General features: G+C 49.0%; 1 protein-coding gene across 1 annotated transcript; it reads right to left on the bottom strand.

Moving 5' to 3' along the window:
- Window positions 1-9,645: 9,645 nt before the first annotated feature.
- LOC144142924 (uncharacterized) lies at window positions 9,646-16,183 on the bottom strand. The gene is made up of 3 exons (XM_077674758.1): window positions 15,942-16,183; window positions 11,367-11,532; window positions 9,646-9,782 (listed from the first exon to the last, which is right to left on the bottom strand). Exons 1-3 carry the CDS (start codon window positions 16,059-16,061, stop codon window positions 9,646-9,648), a joined length of 423 nt encoding a protein of 140 aa, XP_077530884.1. The 5' UTR covers window positions 16,062-16,183.
- Between the last annotated feature and the right edge of the window lie 3,588 nt (window positions 16,184-19,771).

Genomic DNA, 19,771 nt, shown 5'->3' with positions numbered 1-19,771 from the left:
TTCGCAAATCACCCATGAGTTCCTCTGCCCTTTTCACTTAGAGTGAGAATGCGGGCCTCGGATCTCTGCGCTTCATTTTTAGATGTGTACAGATCATCCTTTTCAGACATTTTACCGCCTTGAAGCATTTGCACTGTATCCTGCGACCTTTCTATTATGAGACTTGACAAGAATAGGATACCACAAGCTGCAATACTGCAGCACTTTCTTTCTCTAGAGTTTAAATACCCTCGTGTAGAATTTTACAGTGACGGTTTTAAAACCTCCACTATGGGGTCCTGCGCTGCTCATGGTCCGAATTTAAATGCAGCCAGAACCATTAGCGTGCAAACAGCAATTGTTTCAGCCGAAGAGCATAAAAATTCTACTCATTGTATGACACATTCTTGAAAATAAAATTCCCACTTCCACCATCAATACAGAATCCTTAGGCGTTGTTCACGCACTATCATCGCACAAGCCCCCCTCCCCCCCCAAATAAAAACCAACATAGTTAATAATGTGTTCAACGCCATTCTATGCGGAAAAGCATAAGCTGCTACTCTGCTTGGTCACAGGACACTCTGGGATCGCTGGAAATGGGTTGGCAGATGGGAGAGCCGCTGCTGCTGCACTCGGGAACACTGTACACATAACAACGGTACCATGTACAAACCTCAAGCCACATGTAAGACAACACTAGCACAGAACATGGCAAACACAATGCAATACACGTACAGACCACCAACTACATGTAATAAAGCCACACTTGGGACGGTACACAGCGGACTCACACAACAGATGCACGGAAGTTGCCTTGGCTAGGCTACGGATATGGCACACCCACGCCATGCCCTCCTATCTGCTTACGGGATCTTCTAGACCACAGTGCAGCAGGTGCGGAGAGGCCCTGTCCGTAGTTCATGCACGCATTCAATGCAAGGCACGCTACACCACACGACGGAAACATTTTCCTGAACTGTACAGACAACACATCCAGCGATACCCATCACAGTTCTTGACCGACAACCGAATGTTTTCGATCAAGCGTGTTTTTCTGTTTTTAACAAACGTTAAGTTGTTGCAGATTCTTTCATACCATGCATACTCACACTGGCCCTATACACTAGCCATCTTCATGCATTCGCTTTACGTTTGTTTTTACTCGACACTTTATATTTTGTTGCACATCTGTCCTCATCAAAAACCTTTGTTGATGGCGGTGTTTACCCTCTTTGGCCTTGTGCTATTAGGCTCAAACCATCATCATCCTCATCATCATCGTCTCAATGGTAGTCGATACCACCGAAGCGATCGTCGAGGTAGCTTGCTGGCCACCTACTTTCTTGCTTTTCGATAGCTCTCTTTGCTGCAGGTTTCTGGGCGGAGTCGAGCTCTTTCGTCCCAACCTTGCTAGTACTCGGCACAGTCGGCATGGTCGGCGCTAGGTACATTGGTTGCTCCTTCTGGTTATTCTCCTTGTGGAGGTTCACCAACTCCCGGATTAGCTGCAGGATCGTGGCCTTCATCTCCGCATTTCCTTTTTGCAGCGCCTCGGTCGTTTCGGGCTCCTTGCTCCTCGTTTGTTGCGTCTAGGTGTCGACGCTTGCGTCCCGGCTTTTCATTGCTTTGGGGCATCGGACGGTGTCTGCCCAGCTCACTCGGTCTCTCGACAGGGATCTTTGGGCGCGATGTCTTCGCACTCGCGTCGCGGCTGTGTCATCTGTTTACTGCCTATTCTTTACTGTAAGCGATTCCTGGAAGGAGTTCGCGACTTGCTCGCAGCTGGCAGCTCGAATAATGGAAAGTCGTGGTCGAGCGACATCTGGCTGTCGACCGCTCACTGTTCCCACTGTCCTTGGCCAACGACGTAGGGGATCTTGTACCTGGCTTTGCATCCTGTGTCAGCAGTAAGTGCTTACCACCGCAGAGCTTGCACATCGGCGAACTAGAATGGTCCTCTCTGGGATTCTGTTGTCCGAACCCTCTGCAAATGCTGGTGGTGGCAGGTCCGCGTTGATGGAAGACTTCCACCTGTTTTTGATATAACTAGAATTTTATGAGAGCGGAGCCCTATCCCACGTAAATGGGCATCTTTGTGCCTCTGAAGGGGCAACGATGATTGTTGTCTTGGTTCCGAGCCTTTTAGCTCCGACGACTAGCGGGTTGCGTTCCTTGACGATGCTGACGTCGATGTCCCTCGGTGTTTCGCTCACGGGTACTCCCCGGATGACATCTTTGGCGGTGTATACGGATCCGCCCGTTATGCAGTGACTTCGTCCAGCTTGCAATAAATGTTAATTTCGCCGATTTTCTCGCAGCGACAAGCGTGTTCTTCCTTGGGTGTAATGATCGCGACGATGTTTTGCTTCACGTTGAGGCACAACGTATCGGAGTGCCCGTCTTCCGTGGTGATTCCGGCCGCCGCGTATATTGCTGCGATGATATCGATCAGCATATTCTTGGTGACGCTTAGGCCACCCCTCGGTCTGACAACAATTTTGGTTTCCTCGCTCGGCATTGCAGGCATTCTTGTGGTCTTGATGGCTGAGGCAGTTAAATTTCGCCTCTCCATGTTCTTGGCGAACTGATGAATGCGAAATAATGATGTTCTTTTGATGCGCGAGCCGAGAGGACGATCTCGACTCGCACCGATGACCGACGACCGATGCTTGGAGCGAGCGGGTGAGGGATGAGGACTGCTTTCCTTGCTGGATATTAGGTTTATTTAAACTATTTACATTACTCCAATTTTACATCAGGTCAGAGTGACGGTTCCATTGTCAGTCTGACAGTAGCAGCCTGTTCGGCCGAGATCTCTACTGAACTAGATCCCCTCTCGGCCGACCCCCGACAAAACCCAACACTCCGGTTTTCATACCAAAAACCCCGCCTCCAAAAAGGGGGCGTTCAAGAAAGAGAAAAAAACCATTCAAACAATTAATAGAAATCATTGATTGGCCACAGGAACCAGCCAATCACACATGTGTCCCCACCTGCGGTCACGTGACCCAACACTATCTCTTATACACTCATAGTGCGTTTCCCACTCACGCTAATACACCTGACGAGCAAATGCAGGACGTCTGCGTCCTAAAGTGGATGCACCATTACGTTCAGCGGGCGGCATCTGCACAAAAGCCAAGCTGCGGGCCTACAGCGCTCTTCGCGAGGCTACAATCCCCCCGCGTCTGCCTTGGCCCCTCGTCTGCGGGTGCGTCGGGACAATACGGGAGTCGCCGCAAATCCCCTCCCAGACCAAGGGCGGCGCCGCCTGCTGTCTGTCGCCAGGGAAGAGGCGCCTCAGGCCCAAGCAAAATCTTCGAGGCGAACGACCCGTTAACGACCAGCGCCTGGCGCCGGCTGCGCAGATTCTCAAAAACTTACACCGCGCGCCTTTTCGATACTATAAGACACACCGTCATTCAGCTTCTCGTCAGCTTGTTATGCCGAATGACCCAGCCACCTCCGACGCGACAGAGGTACTCAAGCTAATCGCCCCCGTCTTTTGACGCACAAAAGGACGGGCACAGAACACGCTCTCGGCGGCTCCGAACTAGGCATCCGTGCGGCTACATGAAAGGGACACAGGATCGTAGCTACGAGCGGAGGCGACGCCAATACATGGGCCACCGGCGGCCTTCATTAATTACATGCGGAGCCCGAACTTAACACCTCCGCACTAAGAATGTTGTCCGTACACTAGCTGTACGTACAACATTAACTCTCCTGCAGGTTATGTCTTACTGCAGAGCCAGAACTGAAAAAAAACACACTCAAGCCGTTACGCAAGTACAATACAACGCGAGTACAATATAGTACAACAATAAAAAAATTACCCCGGCACACACCAACCCAACCAGCACAACGCGCTGGCCAACTGCACCAAAAACGGATACAACACGACATACTCAGTTCCTTGGCCTAGCCATGGCTTGCGCAACACCAAACAATAAACGAAAGCGCTCAACTACAGGGCCCGTGAGAACAAACTCGTGGCACCCTCTACCATTAAAGGCAACCAACCCCACGAAGTGTATAAATGTTCGAACCTGACACCTGAATGAATGACACCATCCACTCTTAAACTTTACGTGCATGCAGGAGCATTCTTTCACTCCAAGGAAAGGAACAGACACCCAAACAAACCCATACGCATAAAATGAGGCTAGTTCTGTACAAATAAAAACGTTTAAGGAAGTTAAGCATCTCTTCACGCACTCGCAGACGCCTGTTCTTTCAGAATGCACCACGGATTGTTCATTCCGGTTGTGGTTCACTTGCTGTCAACATGCGATGTACTTAAAGTTCACTTTTCAGTTCTTTAGACACTAGTTCGCACACAAGCGCCACAAGTGGGCCCTACTTGCACATTCCATGGCCCACCATGACCACATGCCAACGAGCGCAAATAAAGGAAGGCACTCGCCATTATACCCAGAGGTAATCTCCTGACCGTGCTGTATTAGCGGCTCTACTCCTCAAGAAGACAGCGTTAAATCTGCCAAGCTGGGCTACTCGCAAATCACACGACTTACGACAGCTGAACGCACCCAACCCATGCATGCAGAAACAAATAACGAAAAGGGGGAGAACGACAGTACAGGTAAAACTAACAATAATCCTCATCTGAGCGATCCCTACACACACAAAGCAAACCACAAAAAAAACAACTAATTGTGCGCCAAACAACACTGACCCGTTCCTGCCTAGCACTTCTCACTATTCAGCGGTAAACCCCTTTCCACGGCGGCACACACCGACCGTCGTACGGAAGCTGATCCCGTTTCATGCGCCACCAGCTGATTCTACACGAACCCTGGTTCGGCTCGCGGTGTCCTGTGCTCCCGGGAGAGAAGGAACACCCTACCCGGCGGTAACGCGTACGACGATGTCGCACCTGCGTCGCCACCCCTGCCTCCGCCTACCGCGTTCTTTGGCCCGTCGGAATCGCCCTACGCGCAAGACGCCGCGGGCCACCTGCACATTCCTGCTTTGCGCACGGAAGCTGAACGATTAGGCGCTCAGTTCCGCTGCCCTTACATGACCCCGGCGCTTCATCTGCCTCCTCTGAGATGAGCATGCATTCTGCAGTCTCGCTCGAGTTCTGCATTAGCTCATCCACGAGGGGCTCCTCGTGGTCGGCCGCGGAATCTATGTCGGCGCATGGGGCGGTGCGACTCTCGACATTTTCCTGCGTGGCCACGGCAACACTGCCCGCCGCAACAGACAGAATTGCTACAGCTAAGACATCTGTCTCACGAGATTCCACAATCTCATCCGTAGCAGTGGGAACGCTAAAGTGTTGCCCAACAACTGGGGTGGCTTCGGCCACCTCCACTACATTCCCACTCTCCTTATCCCGTGGCGCTAGAAGCGCCCACGAGGGAACAAACACCGTGAAAACATTGGCGTCCTCTTCGAGTTCACCGATCCTGCGGAGCTTCGCTTTCTCGTAAGCGATCTCCGCTCTCCCTTGGGCTAATTGAGCGCTGAGCTCCTCAGTCCTCCACACGGACGGGCGACCCGCGCCACTGCTACCCGCTAGCCTTGCTTTTTCGAAAGCGCGCTGGCCATTTTTGAGAGCTAACTCCGCTCTCAACTCCTCAATCTCGGGCACAATGGCACTAACCTTTCGGTCGGTGCCGCGACATCCCGTTAGCATAGTGGCCATGGTGAACCCAGAGAAAACAAATCAGGGTCCGTTTGTGCTCGCTCCGGGTTCGGCCGGGTCGCAGTGTCGCTGATGCAGCAGCTCGTGGACCCGATGCGCCGCTCTCGCCGCTGGGATGGGGCCGGGCTCCCTGGGCCGGAGCCCACGAGACCTCCTGCTGAGGTGTCGCCCCGTTGAACCGCGGCCTACGCCGCCCTGGGCCAGAGCCCGCGAGGCCTCCCGCTAAAGTGGCGCCCCGTTGAACCACGGCTTATGCCGCCCTGGGCCGGAGCCCACGAGGCCTCCCGCTGAGGTGTCGCCCCATTGAACCGCGGCTTACGCCTCCCTGGTCCAGAGCCCACGAGTCCTCCCGCTGAGGTATCGCCCTGTTGTCGTTGAATAGCGGCTGCTGCCGCACTGAGCCGGAACTCACAAGGCCTCCCACTAAGGTGCCGCCCCGTCGATGCTTGGAGTTGGGCTCGTTTTTGGTCGGAGCTGAACCTTGCGTTGAAGGAGTCTCTCCGCAATGCCCCACCAGCTCCAGCCGATGGTCGTGGTCATCCTGTCGACTGCGCAAGGTAAATTTCACCTTACCATCTTCTTGACGAACTGATGGAGGTGAAATAGTGATGTTCTTTTGATGCGCGAGCCGAGAGAACGATCTCGACTCGCTCCGATGACTGACGACCGATGCTTGGAGCGGGTGAGGGATGAGGACTGCCTTCCTTGCTGGACATTAGGTTTATTTACACTATTTACATTACTCCAACTTTACATCAGGTCAGAGTGACGGTTACATTGTCACTCTGACAGCAGCAGACTGTTCGGCCGAGATCTATACTGAACTCGATCCCCTCTCGGCCGACCCCCGACAAAACCCAACACTCTGGTTCTGATACCAAAAACCCCGCCTCCAAAAAGGGGGCGTTCAAGAAACAGAGAAAAACCATTCAAACAATTAATAGAAACCATTGATTGGCAACAGGAACCAGCCAATCACACATGTGTCCCCACCTGCGGTCACGTGACCCAACACTCTCTCTTATACACACATAGTGCGTTTCCCACGCACGCTAATACACCTGACGAGCAAATGCAGGACGTCTGCGTCCTAAAGTGGACGCACCATTACGTTCAGCGGGCGGCATCTCCACAAAAGCCAAGCTGCGGGCCTACAGCGCTCTTCGCGAGGCTACCATCCCCCCGCGTCTGCCTTGGCCCCTCGTCTGCGCGTGCGTCGGGACAATGCGGGAGTCGCCGCTAATCCCCTCCCAGACCAAGGACGGCGCCGCCTGCTGTCTGTCGCCAGGGAAGAGGCGCCTCAGGCCCAAGCAAAATCTTCGAGGCGAACGACCCGTCCACGACCAGCGCCTGGCGCCGGCTTCGCAGATTCTCAAAAACTTACACCGCGCGCCTTTTCGATACTATGAGACACACCGTCATTAAGCTTCTTGTCAGCTTGTTATGCCGAATGACCCAGCCACCTCCGACGCGACAGAGGTACTCAAGCTAATCGCCCCGTCTTTGGACACACAAAAGGACGGGCACAGAACACGCTCTCGGCGGCTCCGAACTAGGCGTCCGTGCGGCTACATAAAAGGGACACAGGATCGTAGCTACCAGCGGAGGCGACGCCAATACATGGGCCATCGGCGGCCTTCATTAATTACATGCGGAGCCCAAACTTAACAGAGGCCTTCACTTTCTTGACGTTCAACCTTGCCTTGCCATTTGCGGCGTTTTGATGGTTGAGCTTCTCTGCTCCTCGCTTGTGGTTTCTCGACAGGTGGTCTCCCGCAACTTCCCAGCTGGCGTCCTCGTTAAATTCTTTGGGAGAAATGTCTTTGCCCACCATTTGCACACACAAGGATAAGAGGTACAACTAGCACCTTGCTCCAGACCACAGGATTCGATCCCTCGTACGTTGCCGTCACTTGTATTTCCAACACGAAAACAAAACCACGAAATGAAAGATTTGCGAATAGTTCCCGGGACATCACAGACACACGGAGAAAGTTACGCAAAACATAAGTCTCCGGAGAAGTCTCACCACACCCCTGTCCAGCACGGATTTCTCTCCTGTCAATGACTGGCCGAGACTGCTAATGATGTGGTGCTTCTCGGGCCTCCGGCGCAAGGCAGGTGGCCAGCTTGCCTGTATGAGTGCGAATGAGAGGTCCACCAGACCCGCTCGCTCGTCTGGAGGTCCAAGAACCAAGTGCAAACCACTGATCGAGCAGCTTCGTTTTGACCATCCCTTCTTCGCCCTCGTGTTCCTCATCTTCCGACATCCTGATGCAGCCGTCCAACCAGCTTAAGGGGTGACCACAGTCGCTTTCCGTTCACCTGATCACACCCCCCTTATCTATGACCTGCGGTAAAAATGCTCATAGCAATACTTTTTTCTTTCTCCTGGGTTGATTTGTTTCTCGAGAACGTTATTTTAAAGGCTACATGCGGGTAAGTTGCGTTTGAACACTGTTTGCGTCCATCGAGATAGTCGATCATGACGCATAATTTGGGATCGGGATCCTGCTGGGTGGCTACGTTGCTTTCTTTAACGACTCCGAAGAATGCGCCGTCTGCAGCCCGGTATCAGGATGGCGGGTCGATGGAGCGCGAGACAGGCAATGGGCGTTTGAGTGTGTCTCGCCGGAGTTGTATAGTAATGTAATGTCTAACTGTTCCAGACGCAAGCTCCATCTTCAAAGACAGCCAGGCGGGTTATTCAAACCGGCGAGCCAACACAGGGCATAATTTTTGGTCACAACCTTGAAGGATTTGCCATACACGTACGGGCAAAATTTTGAGATGACCCATATATTAGCGAGGCACACTTTCTCAGAGGCTGACTAGTTTTTCTCTTGCTTTGACAGACCACGGGTTGCATAGGCGACTGCTTTTTCGCAATGGCTTTAGTGTTTGGACGATGATGTCATCCTATCCAATACCACTGGCGTCCGTGTGCGTTTCTGTTTAGGCGATTTTGTCAAAACGAGCCAGCAGTCAGGAATTTGGGGCGTTGCTGCAGCTCGGGGAACGATTTTGCTTGGACGTTTTCCCAGCTGAAATTGGTGATATCCAGGCCACACTGCGAGTAGCAAGAAATTTCTGCTGAAGTTTGTGACGAAAACGTGCGCACCTGGGTGAATCTTTGCCCGTCCGTCTTGTCTTTCTGTCTTGAAAAGTTCGCTCTGGTCGAAGTTTCGCGGGTCTCGCTGGACGCTCAAGGCTATGACGACGTGGGCCAAACACTTGAGTTCCTCGTGCGCAAAGGGGCAGTTTTCAGGCTTCAGCGTCAACCCTGACGTAGGAATAGCATCAAGTAGACTTCAACCTTGCAAGGTGTTTGTCGAAACTCCAGGCGGATGCCACAGGCTTGTAGATGTATACGAGACAGGTGTGCCGCTTCCGGCCAAATAGCATGGCAACATTTCTGGTGCCGTGCACAACCCTAACGGCATCACATTGAACACGAATCGGCTGCCTGTGTTATGGATGCAGCCAGTCTCGTCCACTTCAACTAGCCCGTGTAGCCTCCCAGGCAGCGCAGGACTGTTCGGCCTAAAACAGGCCGGTGTACTTTGTCCGGTGATTTTCTGTCCGGCCGTTTTCCGGCAGCCATGTTCGGCCCATGTCCAAATGTGGGCCTTTTCGCCGTACACGACCGTATTCATGTAGCTATCCAACGGCCAGTCTCCGTTAGCCGTTGGACCGGCTTCCGTTCATACGGCCTCATTTCGGCCGTATGGCTCCGGCCGTACGACGGGAACCAGAATGCGGCTGGACTACGTTCACCGGAGAACGGCTAGCTTACGGCCACCGAAAAAAGGCCGAATTACGGCCACCCAAGCACGGCCTGCTAATAGCCGCGGGATTGCGGCTGAATTATGGTTGCTGGAACGTGGCCTTTGACCGGCAGCCACTGTGCGGCCACCGTGCGTCCCCCAGCCGCGGGGCCTTGAACCCACAGTACTGCTTATTGATCAGTCTCTGTTGACAGCAAAATTTGTTTATTCAATGCTGTTGGCTTTGTCGGCCCTTCGCTGGTTGCGGCCGCCTTCACGGTCCGATGCTGAATAGATCCATTTCTTTACAACAGCAGCAACAGTGGTCTTGTCAAGGTCGGGAAACCTTGGGCGCAGTGCAGCTACATAAAAAGGGGTGGAGGGGAAAAAATTAGGCACTGTGTACTTTACACATGTACTGTGCCACTTTTTAACTATGATTTCATTTAAGGCAGTCCTCTTGAAAATGTTAGAGCCACCTAAATTAGCCCGCCTAACCTTAAACTGCATCATTTTAGTGCTCCTTGAAATTCTAAAACATTAATGTTTTGGAATTTTAGGGAGCACTAAAATGATGCAGTACTGCAAGCAAAAACGAGAAAAGGGTGACCGTTCCCTAATGCGAAATTTGTGCACAGCACAAGCTGCAATCTACTCGGTGATGGCACATAGCTGCTGCGTCTCGGGAAGTGATTGCATGATCAGCGAACGCACGATGGCATGTGCTGCCCTCCCATTATCTTGCAGCGTGTCACTTCCGCCGAGCATGTTGTTGTAAATCGTGTTTGAACCTCCCATGCAAATGGCACGTGGTTTGGATTAGCCAATCAACGTGGAGGACGCCAGAGAACCGATGTACTTGTAGCACGCAGCATGTGCTGGGTTTCTGTGGTGCAGCCTTGGCATACTGCCCTCCCCTACACATTTTTGCAATACTTTCATTCTCTGCTTTCGGGCTGGCTCATACTCGGTGGCTTATCCATTCCCTCTGTTATCTCGTAGCACATCACCCCGGGGAAGGTCTTGTGCCACCTCAGCATACTGCCCTCTCCCTCACAGTTTTGCTACGCTTTCCTCTTCCGTTTTTCTTCTGTCTTTGGTGTCTCTTTTGTTCACTCGGTTACGAGGCCAGAGACGCTGTAAAACTGAAAATCAACAAAGACACACAAGAGTGCATGTAACTGTGTCACAATTATGTGACTTTTATTGCATCCCCAAGCCTCGCGTTCTAGCTATAACGGTGAATAAGGTATTAAATGTTTCAAGTGCTAGAAACTTGAACTTGTTGACTTTCAATTTTCTAGTTGTTCAAATTTGAACTTTCAATTTTCAGTATATACCTGCGTTTAGAGATACACACGTCTAAAGGTCTATGTCTGTAGCATTATGATCACCAAAAAAACCCCCAAATTTCACAATATTGTAAAGAAACTATTAGTTATGACAATAATATCAAATTAATACTGAGCGATGCGAAAACCAAACAGGTTATTAGAAAAATCTTTTATACTACGTGAATTGCACGAGAGGGACAGCAAAATAACAAAAAATGAATAAATTAAAAGCAAAACCTCCCTAATTGCTCACTACAGAACTTATGCCCAAACAAAAACAAACTGACATATCTGGAAAAGTAGAAAGTATGAAAACCAAATTGATTGATTGATTGACTGATTGCAGGGTTTAACGCGCCGACGCAACGCAGGCGATGAGGCGCGCCGTAGTGGAGGGCTCCGGATTAATTTTGACCACCTGGGGATCTTTAACGTGCGGCGAAATCTCGTACACACGGGCGTTTCTGCTTTTTGCCTCCATCAGAAAAGCAACCACCACGGCCGGGAATCGAACCCGCGTCCTCCTGCTCAGCAGCACAACTGAGCCACTGCGGCGGGTCATGAAAGCCAAATCTTCATATTCAATTCACCAAACCAATTAAGGCCACCTACCAAGAACATGCGCCAAGATGTTATGATGATCAGCAAATGCCTCCTTCGAGCCCTTCGACCCGGCCCAGCTGCACACCTTCGCCAGAGAATTGCTGACAAGCATGCTCATGATTGTCCTTCCGGCCACTTTGTAGTCTGGACCACCATTTTGGCGAAAGTAGTCGGCCTGGTAAAAAAAAGCAAAGGGGGAGGATGGGTTGGCAGTGGTCGCAGGTTCCAGTCTAACTCTGACTACACAGGCTAACATTCAAACACGGTAACTTGCCATAGGTTTGTCCTTGTTAAGAATTCATACAAATGTAAATAATTGAACAGAACTTGGATAAAAACCAATGAAATGAAATAAAACTATCACAGTTGCAAACAAAGGTTACATAAAAAAACACGTCGGCAACCAGATATAAGATCAAGTAATCAAGTTCTTTGCCTCCCAGAACTACAGATAGTTTAGGGCTAGTCACCTAAATGTGGATCAGAAATTAATTTAGCCTCGATAATTTTGCCCATAACTTGACTGTGATAAAACGCACTTCTTGAAAGCAGGATATGGCACCCACATGTTCAGGAGTAAAAAAAGATGAAAGCCACCATTCTGAGTGCGGCCCACACAAATTGGTTCCTTCCCAGAAAAGCAAGTATTGTGAGCCCTGAATTTCCAGAAAGCTCTTATATTTTTACCTTATCTCCACCTTTATTGAATGGGACGGCATGCCATACTTGCAAAGAAACTGAATCAGTATAGGCTCGTGTATAGCACCCACACTGAGCCATCTGTTCCTCACACCAAATAACCGCGGCCGGCAATCGAACCTACATTCTTAGGATGAGCAGAACATTGCTTTAGCCACTGGGCCAGCCTCACTGCAATACAGTTGATTTAAACCTGGCTACAGAAGTTTAAAGAAACCCCTCCCAAAATTACTTCATACTTTTAACAGGATACATGGCACTTATGTATCCTGTTGGGGGCTTCTAACTTTTCTCACACAACTGTCCGAAGGCATCCTAAAAGGGTGAGCTTCTGATGAAAATAACTGCCCATGCAGAGAACTTTGCACCTTAGCTGTAACAAAAGTTAGCTCATAGTGGGTTTATAGGCAGAGTAATCCACCTAACGAACTAGCCAACTACAATCCGATCCGTTTCCATCAAATTACCCTGTATATTGAACTATTTCTGGTCACGGCATATTCGCAGTTAAAATATATAGCGAAAATTACGCCTATATCAAACAAAAATACCAGTGACAGCCGATATATTGAACGGCAAATGGCGCAGGTGTGCCCCTCCAAGTTGGGTTTCCCTCAAGGTTGAGGAGAAATTCCACCGGCACACCCCTACCAGTTGTTTAGCCCAGCCACTCATGGGCAGTGAGCCACTCTTTCCCTTCCTTCTCGCTCTCCTTCCCTATTGTGACGCCCCAGTCCCGTCTGAGCTGTTCCCCCCCCATTAAAGAAATAATCTTGGCCTGTCCACCATGTTTTTTTTCATTCTTTTTGTTTGACTTGTTCGCTCTTTAAGGTTTTTTTTCTAAGTGTAGTTGTGGTGGTTAGCACTAGAAACACTCATTTGACAGCTCTAGCTAGCGCAAAGCTGCTGAACTTGCATTTCGTTGTGAAGCTGGCAATCATAAATCAAGTCAAATATGGTGAGAAGTCACACATCCCCACAGTGCACAAGGGTTGATTCCTCTAGGCACGATCAGCAGGGAGCTTTGAACCTTCTCGAAGTAGGTTCTGGGCAGATGTTACTGAAGAAACCTTCTGAAATCGCTTCGAATCTGCTGCTTGTGCGTGCCAGTGATGACTTTGAAAATCCTGGGTGCAACAAAGCCATCACCTGTGTTGCCAAACTGTGGGGTGAGCTATGGAAAATTCCAGACACCATTGCCGGATCATTCAGCGAGTTCGTGGATGATAGTGTTGTGACCATGGGAGAGATTGTAAGGTCTTACTTTGCCAACATTGTACCATACCAAGCGCAAGTAAAAGTGGGTGCTATGAGGAAAGCCACTACGATCCCTTGCTCAAAATGTCTGAGGTGATTTGTGCACTAGTACCAGTACAGCACTTCTTTCCAAATGTGAAACGTTGCAGCCTCAGCTGCATGACTCTTCAAACAGTATGAAAAAGTGCATACTGTCTCAGGCAGTGAGCTTGTTCAAGCAGAAGATACAAGACTATTTCATGTGAAGGTAGGGCAGTTTCATCAGAAAAATGTGTTTATAAACAACATCTGCTTTTATCATGGTGAATTCCTTATCATGCTTGTATCAAATGACCCCTGTATCGAATTGTTAGGTTTTTTTTTGAGTTTGATAACCGGGTTTGGCCGTATGTGGTTTTCACATGTACCCTTCAATAAGACTTTTTTCAAAGTACAGTGTTTACAACACTCACATGTGACAATGATTTTGCAATGAAAAATCCTTGCGATTTCCTCAGCAGCCACCTACCATCTGTGGTTTATGACAGCTCTTTTACATTTGGCAACCAACTGTCACGGTCATCAATGGGCCTCCTGAACTACCAGTTCCAGACTCTGCGGAGCATCCCCGACTGGTAAATCAAGAATGCCCATTAATCCACAGCACTGGTTCCCAACCATGAGTGGCCGGGGAAGGAGGGGGGGGGGTTGGAGGAGGAGCCCTTTTGGGCTCGCAAAAGCAACGGGGGACCACGCAATGATTTGTGTTCATCCACATCATAATGTCAAACAATACTCTTGCAGCTGAAGTTGCCCACATACTTATTCAATATCAATGCCCGCTTTTTGTGTCTGACTTTTATGCTGGTGACTGGTGTATTGCCAAACCATTCCCTCTTGCTGATACAAAAACACTATACACTGCCTTTTGTGTGTGTGCCTTTCCTGCATTGCTAGCTGGTTGTGAAGAAAGCCAACGTAAAAATTAAAAACGGAAGTCAAACAGTGAGGCGCCTTTTGTGTTGCCAACAAGGTTTGGCAGAAAGGACAAAGGGATGTCTGGAAGGGCTTTGCAGACCCCCTGCGGTATGTGGACCCCCATTTGGGAACCACTGATCTAGCATTACAATTCTCTTCTTCTTGCTGCCTCCGTCTCGGACATGCAAGGGGGGACATTGGTCTTGAGGACCGAAAATTTGCCAAAAAATCAATTTCCTGTATTAATTTTATTTGCAGTCTACAGGTCCCAAAGAATGTACCTCCAAAATATCATAGCTGTATCATAAGTATTCACAAAGCTGTCACCCTTTGAAGTCGCCTAAATGACCATTTTTGCCTGTTAGCAAATTTTATGCCCTGTTTTCTGGGAACCAATTTTTTTCCCACATGGTCAGCTGTCCCGTACAATATCATGGGATGTACTGGTTTGATTTACATCATTTTTGCTGCATTCGAAAGCTTATGAACTTAACAGTGCAATAAGGCCACAAAAGTACAGAATTTTGTTTTTGCTGGCACAAAATTTTATGCAGTTATTTTTACAAGACCACTGTAAATTGATGACCTGACATTTACGAATTTTAAACCGTTCGCAAAAACCATGCTAAAATTACTGCAAGGGTATAGTTACACTCCCTGGTCCTTCTAGAGCACAAAGGGATAAAAGCTGTTTGAGTATTTCATAGGTACATAATGAAAACATTGCCCGAAACGGAGTGATGTAACATGTTGCACAACTCTAAACTTACACCCCATAGATAAAAACTGACTGCATATTTGTGCTCAGGATGTTGAAATACACTCAATGTGTAAATCTCATGCACATAGGTTAAAAAATAACAAAAATGTCCTCAAGACCAGTATCCCCCCTTAAAATTTAAACATGTACTGTATTTACTCGAATCTAACGCGCACCCTTTTTTTGGAAAAATAGGTCCCAAAATCACATGCGCATTAAAATGGAGTACAACTCAAAACTCTGGCGCCACATCACCATCGGCTTTCAAGATGGCTGCTTGACTACTGAACACGTAGCCAGCACTTCGCAGTTGGCGAATGTTTGCCTTTGTTGTCTGCATAGTCTTTTTTTGAATTCCTCTGTTCTTTCTGCTGTGGAATTTCCCACTGCGAAGACACGGCGGGTTCACCCCAATGCTGCATTTAAGAATGAAGTAAACTTGTGCGTGGAAAGCGATGGATGCCGTGTCACATGCTCAGTGTTCCGGACACTTGTATGCGGGACTGGTACAAACAGAAAGAGAAAGTTTTCGCTAGCCATACCCCCAAATAGAAGACACGCTGGCAGAGTACACGCAGCAGTAGCGAGCGACTCACAGACCCATAACGACAGAACGGCCCTGCCCCGGACCGTCGTCGTGGTGACTTTCTTGCCAGCAAAAACCGGCACATTTCCTTTCGTGCCACCTTTGGAATAAACCTGTGCTTGTTCCAAGTGAGAAATAGTTGAATTTTTGTATTAAGTAATGAAAGTCTAGTAAAGCCTAGTGCGCATTTCAATCGAGGACAATCAAAGACAACAATCGTTGTTTTCTTCTTCGGACGCGAAAAAACGGGTGCACATTACAATCGAGGGTGCGTTAGACTCGGGTAAATACGGTAAGCACAAAGTGCGCGCATGCACAAAAATACCATCATCTCCAGCTTCTCTCGGTTCCCGAGGTAGCAGTTAAGTTCCTTCAACTCCTCGGCTGTCTGGACCGGCAGGGGGGGGGGGGGGCAGTCCTCTGGCAGGGTAGGGGTGCCTGCCATTCCTCCAACACGTTGTCGGCTGAGAGAACCAAGCTTGGCTAATATTTCTGCCTGGTTCCGGAGAACCTTTTCCCAGAGAGCTGCATAAGTACAAAAATTAGTCTAGTTCTCAAGACAGAACTGAAAATGACACTGAGCATTTTCAATCAAAATAAAAAGCAGCTGCCACAAATATCAAAAAAGGAAAAAAGAAGTTGCTGCTACTTGTCATTTGTGTATCTTTCTTCACGTTCGTTTCAACTTTTGGCATAAGTTACTCTGAGAGGATTTATGGCAGCACACAAAACTGGTTGGATCGGATAGAAACTACAGTAGAATCTCGATAAACAGAAATCGCTTAAACGCAACAGGAGCCTGTAAGTTGGTTCGTTTTGTATTCAGATAGCGTAAAACAAACTCGGTAATCAGAACTAAAATTTTATCCTCACCGTGTAAACGGAACCAGAAATGGAGCTCCTGTGAAACCCATTGTCATGAGAATCAGATTTAAACAGTTCCTTCCCTTTCGTTTTTTTTGTTTTCTTCCCCCATGTTTTTTTTAGCCTTGTTGGCCTCGTAAGCCTCACCTCGTTCATGGTCAGCCATGTTAGCGCAGCGAAAGCAACATCACAGTTTCTGTTCCAGTCGTTCGGTCTCAATTCAAGATGCCCGATGTTACAGGTCTCAGCTCCTGCCGCCTCGTTCATGCCATTGTTCTATTCGCGCTTCATTACTGCCTTGCCATCTTTCAAAATCGGTGGCTCGTAAGCACTCGCGAAGTCGAGTCCTCTAGCCTCCGTGAAGATGCAATTGCAAAGACTCAAACAAAAATAATTGATGCATTTTGTAGTGCACAGCGACTTATTGTTGCCAAATCAACTTTGTGAATACTGTGCCTAAACCTCTTGTAGTTTTCTTGCTTTCTGAAAACCTATGAGCACATTCACCTTCTAGTGCATCCGTTTATCAAGAGTCTACTGTACTAGCTATATTTCTCTATTTATTAATTAACCAAACCATGGAATTAAGTGAGTGCTTATTGATACTGGAACACAATGATTGAAACATGCAAACAAAAGGAGTCATCATAACCAGTGGAACAAAGGCAGCTCCTGCAGAGTTTTGCACTGCATGCCACAACCCCCCCCCCCGACTGCAACTACAGGAAGGAAAGCTTTCTGCAGTGCACAAAAATGGCAGCAACAGCAAGCAATTCAACACTTTAACACTTCAATTATTTCCAATAACTGCACAATATTTGCACGTTTTCTAGGGTGACAAACTGCAAGCATGTGTGCAAAGACCTGCATTTCCAGGTTAGCTACCTGAGTGCTCATAAAATAACAAAATGATTTGCCTTGGCACATATAAAGCAGTGAACATAATCACACCCCTTTATGCACATGAATGCCCACCTCCTCACCTTCCTCCCAAAATTTGTGTGCCTGTGTTGGCGGTGCAGTATAAGAAAGCTCTGTATGGTGTTATTTAGTAGCGACAAGAGCTGTCCCACTACAATAAGTTAAGTTCAGGTGTCTACAAAAAAATTTCATGCTCCATTTTTACTTTTTTTCTCATGAAGGTCAGGTGTGCAATAATAACGACATATTAGAATCAAGTAATTACTTATAAGCAAAATTTTCATGTGAATTTTCAATTCTGTTTTGCCAAAAATTCCGTACTGTATTCGTAAATCCTTCCTGTTAATTTTGCTACTGAGGGATGCCATTGCATTTTTTTTTAGTATCTAGGAAGACGCGCGGTATGGTGACTCTCGGGTAGAACGGGCTTCATCTTCGGTTTTAATTCGGGGCTGCGTTAGAGTTGCCTGATCTAAATTTGAGCTTAATAAAGCGAACTCACCGTAGCGGCACAGCAAAGCCTATAATTTCTTCTGTTGTTGACGCGGAAGCGCCGCGTTCATGCACATGCGTTTCAGAACCTTGAAGGCATCTTCGGGTGCGTGTTGAAAGTCGCAACCGTGGTCACGTGAAATACTTCGAATAACGTGTCTTCGAAGCGTCTCTTCGAAGAACCCAATAGCAACAACTATGTTTTAAAGCTGGAAGTCCTCTGAAATTAGTGACGATAACGCGGTATTTGCGATCCCTAAAGCGCGCAATTCTTCTTTCGACGGAGACGCCGCGGTCACTCTGGTCACTCTCCGCAATAGAGTCGGTGTCAGGAGCAGCAACTTCACAGTAGACGGTGATCTTAAAATACCCGGGTTGAAAGGGTGACCATGATCATCTGCTAACCTTACAGCAGCATGGTGTTTGGGGTTCACTTCCGGCGTCATGGAGCGGTCGTGGAAAAAAACTTTTGGATTTGATATCTAGATAAAGTATTGCACATTTGTTCATCAACAAAATTACACCATATTCCCACGTGGGAACCCTGACGGAATGCAAAGCCATGGACTACAGCGCGTTAATTGGTTGGTAAAGACACGTGTAATAGCGTACTAAATATCTTTATTTATCGAGCACTGGGGAACGTTTTGCGGCTTCTCGTTCTGGAACCGAGGAATACGCTGTTCGACCCTGCCGTTTCGAATCGTTGTCACGTTGCCGAACGCCATCTGGATCAGCTGCTCGCCGCTGGCGCGTCAAAGCGGCTTCTCGTTCTCGAAGCCGCAGGTTTTCTCGAAGCCACAGGAATCCGCTGCTAGACGCTGCCGTTTACGTTCCGCGTCGCGAGCTCTCCTCTGTGCCGCCTTTTCTTCGGGGGTGCTCGCGGTTCTGACAGTGTGCTGGCTGGCGCTAGTTGAAGGTGTGCCAGCCAGTTTGCTGACGGAATCCTTGGTGTCCATTTCCAGTCATCGGACGGCGCAGTACCGATGAAGCAACTGGGCGGAGCGCGGACCGGGTTTATTTGCAGAGCAGATAGAGTGGAGAGGAGGAGCAGAGCGCATGCGCGTGATTGGACAGCTGGTGTGGAGAGGGGAGAGGAAGAGCAGCGTGCGTAGCGCACAGGTGGTGTGGAGAGAAGGAGCAGCGCGCGCTAACGCACAGGTGGTGTGGAAAGGAGGGGAGAGAGTGGTGTTATCACAGGAGGTGTGGAGAGGAGGAGAGGTGCGGACGCCGGAAGACGGATGTCGGAGGGTCAACTAAGAAATGCTTTCCATCTAGAAGTCCGCTCCACGAGATACGTCGAGCGAGAATTACGCAAAATGACGAACGCAGTAGGGAGCGTGGTGTCGTTTACTGTGATGCACGATGAGCGTGTTTCACTTGGCGTTAGGAGATGGCCTCCTGCACTGCGTACAGGCGGGCCACGCCACGTGGTGGTAACGTTCTTCAGCTCCGATGCGAAGGATCTACTCATTACTGAGTTGTCGGCCCTCATGTCTATGAGGGCCACTACATCAACAACATCCATGGACAACTGGACGTCAGGCACCGCCTTCCTCGAGTTCCGGATGCATCGGGTCGTCGTATCTCGGCTTGTGCGTGTTGAAATTGGGACACCATGCGCCATCATAGCCGCCATCTTTTAGGCGCAGGCTCGGTCCGGTTGGGTACGCCTCGGGCAGTGTGCATGTCGTCGTATTAGGGAGTCACGCCAAGGTAAGTTGCGGTCTTTGGGCTGAGGCTATGTCGAGCATCCCGGTCGCCGTTGCGGCCTTGTGTCGTTGGAGGGTTTCCTATTTTTCACCTCAGAGGAAGCTCATCTAAAACGTTGCTGCCTTTATTTTCCCTGAGTTGGCTGGGAATCTCTCTCGCAATAAG

The sequence above is a fragment of the Haemaphysalis longicornis genome, unplaced genomic scaffold, assembly GCF_048455015.1.
Source record: "Haemaphysalis longicornis isolate Haplotype H1 unplaced genomic scaffold, Haemaphysalis longicornis Haplotype H1 scaffold_6, whole genome shotgun sequence".
NCBI classification, from domain to species: domain Eukaryota; kingdom Metazoa; phylum Arthropoda; class Arachnida; order Ixodida; family Ixodidae; genus Haemaphysalis; species Haemaphysalis longicornis.
Note: the sequence above shows the minus strand (reverse complement) of the source record. Positions and strands in the feature narration are given on the sequence as shown.

Coding starts and splice junctions, on each gene's coding strand:
- LOC144142924 (XM_077674758.1), bottom strand. CDS start 16,061: ATGGCAGGCACCCCTACCCTGCCAGAGGACTGCCCCCCCCCCCCCCTG. Junction 11,533..15,941: donor GAGAGAAGCTGGAGATGATG/GTATTTTTGTGC, acceptor TTTTTTTACCAG/GCCGACTACTTTCGCCAAAA. Junction 9,783..11,366: donor CATCTTGGCGCATGTTCTTG/GTAGGTGGCCTT, acceptor CTTTTTATGTAG/CTGCACTGCGCCCAAGGTTT.